This window comes from Aythya fuligula, chromosome 1, assembly GCF_009819795.1.
Source record: "Aythya fuligula isolate bAytFul2 chromosome 1, bAytFul2.pri, whole genome shotgun sequence".
NCBI classification, from domain to species: Eukaryota; Metazoa; Chordata; class Aves; order Anseriformes; family Anatidae; genus Aythya; species Aythya fuligula.
In genome coordinates this window covers 65,384,982-65,392,849 of record NC_045559.1, presented here as the reverse complement: position 1 = coordinate 65,392,849, position 7,868 = coordinate 65,384,982, and the positions used below count along the sequence as shown (strand labels likewise).

The following is a 7,868-nucleotide window of genomic DNA, read 5'->3' as shown; positions in this document are numbered from 1 at the left end:
GCCTCTGCCACTGGTTAGGGCCATGCACCAGCGTGAGGAAAATCAGCAGAGGTTCACGCTTAGTGGTGGGGAAATACGTCTGGGACACGCCATGCCATCAGATGTTTTGTGACTTGGAGCCTGGCCTGTGGGCTAGGGTCTGGGAAGAGGGACTGGGACCACAAAAAAGTCATTTCACATCTGCGTCTTGACCTGAGGTCGGCCATTTTCCTAAGCAACAATCCAGAGCTCCCTCCCTCACTTTCCCTGGGCTTTCAGTCCAGAATTAGGTAATTTTATTTTGCTAACGGTTCTGCTTTTTGCATTTGCTTATCCCAGGATCCTGTTCTAGTCCATCAGGATGAGCTATTTAATAACAGCAATTTGAAAGCAGGCATTTTTCCCCGCTCCCTGAATTGCTGGTGCCAGCTGAACGTGCAGGATGGATCTGCCAAACGGGCTTGGGGATCTTGCCACCCTCTAGTGGGAAGAGACCTTTAGAGAGACTGAGCAATAGGAAAGAGGACAAAGCCTGAATAAAATGTCCCGGTCTCGGGAAGAAAGATTCTCTACCAGTAAAGTCATCGTGCATGTTTAAAGGGGGTGAGGAGGAAGGATAATGAACACAAGATATGCAAAATCAGTAACGTTCAACCTGTCAGTGGATTGCAGAATAGTTACTTACACCAGGTACACTTTGTTCATTGTACAAATTAAAAAAGGAAAAAAAAATAGTACCCCTTTTCCCCAACCACACGTAGAAAAGCACTTAAAAGTTCAAAGGTAAAGCTTGGCACATTCCAAATACGAAATGATTCACTTGACATGCAGCAAAATATACAAGAAGTGATTCTGGTTTTTGTTGTCTTTTTAAACAAACTTAATTCGATTCATTATATTTGCTTGGCACAATTGCAATTCATTTTAAAAAAATATTTGAAAAATACTGAAACTGACCTGAATTCAAGTATAACGGTTTCTTCAACAGAAACATTATCAATGCAATAAAACATCACACGGAATATATCGAAGCGTAACGCCTTCTGTTTGTTTTTTTTTGTCCCCCCCGCCCCCGTAATTTTTATGTCTATACAGTTTTAATGCCAACACGACTTACAATTGTATTTTTAAAATTAACATTATTGCATTGTTTTTGCATATCTTGTGGAACAGAAAATGCAAAGAGTTACTGATTCCCCTTTCAAAGCACAGACAGTGGGCTCGTTTTTGCATCCGGATGGCCCTGGGTAGGGATGTCCCACGGCCCAGGCCGGGATGCGGAGAACGGCCCGACCTTACACACACGTGTGCACGCTCACTCGGCACCGCTCCCACGCTCACAGCCACTACGTGTGGCACTCAGAGGAACCCAAACCGACCACTCGGATGTGCAAGACTACTTCAAGTGCATTGCCTACTGCCGTTAAATTACAAAACAACAACAAAAAAAGGAGCTGCCGCTCGCGAGCAAATCAAGTTACAAACTCCCGGTGTACATAATGGTTGGTAAAACGCAGCTATCCTTATACTTCTACCGAATGCCAATGGAGAAAGAAAAACCAAACCAAACCCAACCCAACCCGGTTTAAATAACACAAGCCGGCGGAGGGCGCGGCTTGGGAGTCCGTGCGCGGGGCGGGCGCGGGGCGTGCGAAGGAGCTGTACAGGCGTGGGGCGGCGTCCTGCCAGCCTGCGGGCAGGCGGCGGTCCTGCGGCAGGGACTGGGAAAAGGGGAGCTGCCTCTCCTCCTCCTCCTCCTCCTCCTCCTGGCTCTTCCTTCACGGCCACGTGCCGGGGATATATCCGCTCCTGCAAAGCTCTCTGACACCACCCAACTCCGCGACTCGTCCCAACAGAAATGAATGAAGAACGCTGTTCCGGTTACTCCAGGTCACGAGAACAGTGAGGCACTTCTGAAACAAACCCATTAGGAACATTGAAACAAATAAAAAACCAGCATCGCTTCCAGCCCTGGCAACTACAGGCTGCTGATATAAATCCTGCTGTCCTTGAGCTCCTCCTGACTTTTTCTACAATCCGGGCTCTGCACCTCTTCCTCTTCCTCGCCTGCACTGTCCTGCCCTGCGTCCCTGCAGTTAACAAAAGGCAAGAGGTTGCCATTGGGGCTCTGCTTGCTGTTACCATTGAGAATGTTGTCTGCTGCATTTTCCATCTCTTCTATCGTCATGTCGCAGGCGTCTGCGAGCTCCTGGGTTGTGACCTCAATGAACTTTGGATCTTGAGCAAACTGCATCAGTCCTTCCGAAATCAAGACCTTCAAAAGGAGGCGGGGAACCAGAGACAAAGATGTGTTAGCACCATGCACCACCGGCCCCGTCGCGCCCCCATCGCGTGCGACCCTCCGTGTTATCCCTGGTGGTTCTCCTCCTCCTCCTCCTCCTCCCAGCCACCCTGCAGACCCCTGTACTGAGGGGGCTTCCCCCCACGCTGCCCACATCCCTTCTGCCGCTGTGGCCTTACCGCTTCCACCAGGCTGCCGGCGCTGCCGTGAAACTGCCTGCTGCTCCCTGCGCTCTGGCTGGGGACGGTGAGGGAGACCGGCCTGGCTCTCCTCGGGCTGCTGCAGCCGGTGCTTTCGGGGAAGCCGGAGCTGCAGTGCACGGACGGGAAGCTGCTGTTGAGCTTCTCGCTGGACTCTGCCCCCTCGAGACGCAGCGTGGGGATGGCCTGCTGCGGCCAGCCGCGGCTGCAGGGCGTAGCGGGCGGCGTTGCGCACAGCCGGGAGAACGTGGTGGGGGAATGGCTTCGCTGCAGGAGGGGGCTCAGGCCGGCCACCGCTAGCGCCTGTGGACACAGGGGAGAGATGTGCGTGAGGGACGGAACCCCAAGGTGATGGAGAAATGACCCGAGAAAGGCCTGGAGGGCCTCGAGGCCTGGGAAACAGCTCCCGGCATGCCTTGGATGTTTCCTGTGAACTCATTTCGCAAGCCTGCCCTTACACAGTATAGCCTGCACTTGTGCCAAGCACCAGGCTGGAAACTCTCAGGGCTGAACTTCTTCAGCCCTGGTGCCACTGGCAGGACGGATGCAGCCCCGCTCCCCACGGCCCTGCCAGAAACATCGCCTCTCCCCCAGTGCCACAGCCATCCAAAGGACTCCTTCTCCCACCCCTGCCACCATCTATGCCGCTAGCTCTTACTGCCAATTGCTGTTTTCTCTAAGTATCTGCTGTAGAACCTGAACGGACACCAGATGTGAATTTTAGATGTGTCTGCAGTTGCTGATAACTGCAAATCCACCACTGGATTTTAAGGCATCTGCTGTTGGTGGGAGGATCAATATCTGATGACTATGCTTTAAGCCATCCACTCCTTCCCAAAATCATGCACACAGCCTCTGAGTCATCCAGCCTCCTTTGATAACATGAATTTCTCAAGAAGCCCCTTACTGCACAGGGCTGATCGGATGCCTCATTCATGGCAACTGCTGCCTCATTCTGTAAGCAAAGCCATCAGAGTTGGGAGCTCATCTCACACAGCTCACGACTGTCTGATATGAGCAAAGAAATAAAGGCACAGAAAACACAAAAGTATGTGGATGTGTTGCAGAGAATCGTCTTGTTTGGGTTTGGTTGTCTCCTCCAGCTTCAGCTATCTACAAGCTCTATGTGTAGTCTCAGCTAACTGTGCAGAGGGATACCAGCAAGCCTCTGGCCTCTTTTGGATACTTGAAAATGCTCTCTGGAGGATAAGACTTTGACAAGACTCACACTTGCCTTTTGGAGATGCTATTTCCCTGTTGACCACAGTGGGACTGAGCTGACCAGTTGAACTAGGCAGCTAACTTTTAGATACCTGAAGTTCAGTGAAGCTCAATCCATCTGCCACTGAAATTCTGGACAACTGCTATCAGCATGCTGTGCTAATAATTTCAGCGACAGGTGAACAAAAGAATCAGCTGTTGGTCACCAACAAGGTTCACCAACATTTTTTCAGGAATTAGGTGTCAGACTCCTACCAAATTTCAATGATGAAGAAAGCCCTTAAAAATTAATCTATATAAGTCACACACTGCAGGCTATGATGGCCTCAGCACATCCCTTAAACTGCTGGGACTTCAAGGAGAGCCTTAGATCTGTCAGGTAGGATAACTGAACCAGTTTTTCAGCTTGTTGGGAGAAATACATACAAGGTGTTTATCCCAAATGTAAAGTACTGAGGAGGCTGAAAGAAGCTCGTAGATATTGCTTCAAGCTTCAGCTGCATATATTTACATACCATTATGTATGAGTATTTCATGAGTATACCCCTTCAAGCTCTCCTGAGCAACTGAATCCACTGTGCTTAGCAGAGGCAACCTTTCTGCTTCGTGTCCTCATTTGAAGCAGTGTTGTAGGCTGATGATTTTTTAAATGGACTGACACTGCTGGGTGTTGCCGACCAGAGGCCAGGTGCCTACTTCAGGGTAACCCTGCAGTCCAGCTCAGTGATGCTGGGGTGGGTAGAGCCCCGTAACTCTAGGTTTGGGGCTGCACAGTGGGATGAGGAAGGGTGAAGCAGCTCCATCCTCTTTGTACAGGTTGGAAGAAGGTGAGTCTGCCAGCTGGGTGGGCTGAGAGGATAGGAGGCATGTGTCCCCTCTATCTGCACTGCTGTGGGAAGGCAGGAGGTCTCAGGAGGGCCATTAGTGCTATGGGGAGGGTGGGAAGCTGTTCACAGCCCCGTGCCCCAATACATTCACTGCTTGTCCCTGCCACAGCTGTAGCTCCCTGTGGATCATTGCTTTCTGGAGCTTGGTCCTTACAGCATAACTGGCTGCTGTTGCTGGGAATGGAGGTGAGAAAACACAGAGAGTCTCAGCCATGCTCATCTCTCACTCCTCCAGCTGCTATGACTTCTCACTCCTACCACCCCTGCCCTGTGGCACTTTCTGCCCCTGTGCCCCTGTCCTGCCCTGCCCTGGGGAACTGCACGGAGCAGGATGCCCCATGCTGCAGGACTGGTTGCCACAGCACCCGTTTCTTTTATGGTGACAGTGGTGCCATCCAAATAAAAGACATAAATCTACTTTGGACTATGACATCTGGTTAATCATCTAGATACGTGCCAAAGCACACATTTGGTAGGCTGCTAGATGCAGTTATAAAGGATTTAAGAGGCTGATTAATTACATGTAATCAGCTATTTTTTAAATGATTAATTGCCATTACTGACTACGTCCAATTAATATAAAAGTAGACCCTGCACATTTTATTCATATGTGTACTACCATCAAAGCCAGTGTAATTGCACTTCAGAGTGCAATTTGGGTGGTTATTTTTATCCTATAGATAGGTTTTTATTTTTCTCTTTCATGGACATCAGGTAACGATAACTCCAAAGGACATGTCCCTGTAGCATTCTTCTGGGAACAATAAAAATCCTGAAATCAGGAGTGAGTGTGATGGCAAATACAGTTTCTAAAAACTGGACCTTTGATATGGGTGAGAAGCTATCTCAGATGGCATCTCAAGGTTGTCTGGGATGAAATGGGAGGGCAGACAGTAGATTCTCACTTGCCTTGCTGGGCCCTTTGATGTTGTTAATGCTTACCTGATGATGTACCAGATGTAAAGGCAGAACTGTCTTCTGCGAGACGTCTACACCCTGGTTTTTCTGTCTTTTCAGACACTCTAAGTGAAAAGATGCTCTTCGACCTGAAAAAACAAACACAAACAACTGTGTCCATCACTTATACTACACTACAGGTAATCTGAGTTCAATTTCATTTGGTGCAGTCCTGCTGGAGAGACAGCAAAGACGCCCACATTTTAAGCGCTGTCTGCTTCCCCTTGACACCTTGCCTCTTCCAAAGTACTTGTATTTGCAAAACAAATGCGAGCATCATGGACTAACCGACACTATCCTCCAAGCAAGTTGCAAGATAAAGCTCTGGGTGATGATTTTTATTTTTCTCCCTTAAAAAATGGACCTAGCAGGTACTGTGCAGCTGACTTCCCTCCTAAGCAGTGAAAGTGTTCTCAAACCTTTCTGGTTCAGGTAAAGCCCTTGGCAGGGCTGATAGGGCAACCGAGGTTCTGTCACTGTACCTGGCTGTGCCCAACATGCAGGAGGAGATGTTGGGTTGCTCAGGTGACTTTAGCCTCCCACCTGCATGTGTTCTGGGCCCTTAACTGCCAGACATACCACAGTTTTTGAGGCTGTGTCTGTACCAGGATCAGGTGGAAGTGAATTATTCATTGGTGAATGGAGGCTTGAGTATGTACAGATGTGGTGCTTTTAGAACTTTGGAAATGGAAGCAAAAAAGTCATTTAAAAAAAATAATAATTGGGAGGAGCTATTGAAATATCCACATTGCTTGGTATGAAATTAAACTTCTGTAATTATGAGAAGTGTACTCTTTATAAAGGAATTTAAAAGGACTGCAAAGTATATTTATGAAAAATTGCACAGGCTTTTCTTCTGAAGAATGGCAAATAAACACATTATTAAAGATAGAGCTGCATGGCACACTAAAATATTTTTTTCTACTCCTTGATCCCATTGACATTCTTGTAAAGTAAGAAAAGAAATTCAAATTCTGAAAATAGTAGGTATATTATTGATTTGTTGAGAAAAGGGCCTCTCAGGGAATGGAGGAAGTATCTGCTACAGAGCATATATACTCAGTTGTATAAGAGCCTACATACTCAATTGTATAAGCATCTTGAAGAGGATTTAAGAGGTTTTAAGTCAAGTCTCACTTTAAACAATACACTACATAGACTGTCGCTGTTTATTTTGTGAAAATCAACACCTTATAGGATGCTTTTTCTTAAAAGAATCCTTACAGGATTCAGGATTCTTTTTATCTTTTCCTCCAAATGTCTCTTTTTTTTTTTTTTTTTTTTTTTTTTTTTTTTTCCCCATGGGAAAAAGGATGAAAAGTTTATCCTGATACCTTTGTAAAATCTTGTAATTCATGGTTTCCACATGAGCATACTTGCTCTCTTGAAACACTTGAAAATCTCCAGGTACAATCAGAGCAGAAAGCAAATTTGCATTGTGTTAGCTTAATCTGAAATTCACTGTTTTCCTTGTAGCAGACAAAAGAAACAACCTCTCCTTTTTCCCCGCTGAACACACACAGAACAGAACACCATATACCCAAGGCTAGTCAATACAGTGACTCCCTGGTGATTGTTTGGAGAGCCTACAGCGCTCTAATAAACTCCTTTAATCAACACGCAGCCTTAATCAAACAGATCACATGGACTATCCAAACAACCAGGGATTATCCAAACAGCCACAGATTCATCTACTGACTGAGCATAAAGTCAGTAGAGTCACCTGCCTGATCAGGGTTGCACGCACACCATGGGATTCCTGGTTTCATGAGCTAAATGCAGAGAGCACCAACACCCAGGCCCACACACACTGGGATTTCTCCAGCAGGATGTGAGAACTCAGTCAAGGCAGAGGAAAACACAGCCCACATGTCACACTGGGACATTACCTAGTGCTGAGGAGCACAGAAACCCTTTCTTTGGAGAGTGTCGGGTGTCCTCTGCTTTGTTGTTTTCTGGTGGAGTAAGTTGTCTGTTTTCATCGTCTTGGTATGAAAGCCTGCAAAGGAGAGAACACAGGGATTCTAGAAAAGCAGCTCGTGTCAGACAGAATAACCCCTCTTCCAGCAGGAAAGCCAGGAAGATCATGCTATCAAACGGATGCAGCCACTGAGCTTGCTAAGGGGTCCAGGAGAAGCAACTGAGACCATGAGACAGGAGATCTGGGAACACAAGGCAGTGAAAGTGAATGTGGGGTGGGAGCTGCACATCCAGATGCATCATTCAGAGAAGCAAAATCCTAGGCAAAGGATCTCCCTTTCAATTTTTTTTCCCCTTAGGGCTGAACTGCTGCTTTATTTATTTATTTATTTATTTTTCCCA

The 7,868-nt window shown here is 47.2% G+C and overlaps 1 protein-coding gene across 1 annotated transcript in view; it reads right to left on the bottom strand.

The window, feature by feature from the left end:
- Window positions 1–623: 623 nt before the first annotated feature.
- The window catches only part of CACNA1C (calcium voltage-gated channel subunit alpha1 C), a 432,625-nt gene continuing 425,380 nt past the window's right edge, over window positions 624–7,868 (bottom strand). Inside the window, 4 exon segments of the mRNA XM_032187967.1 lie at window positions 624–2,254; window positions 2,461–2,784; window positions 5,532–5,635; window positions 7,436–7,545. Of these exon segments, the coding sequence (XP_032043858.1) occupies window positions 1,958–2,254; window positions 2,461–2,784; window positions 5,532–5,635; window positions 7,436–7,545 (835 nt within the window). The 3' untranslated portion in view covers window positions 624–1,957.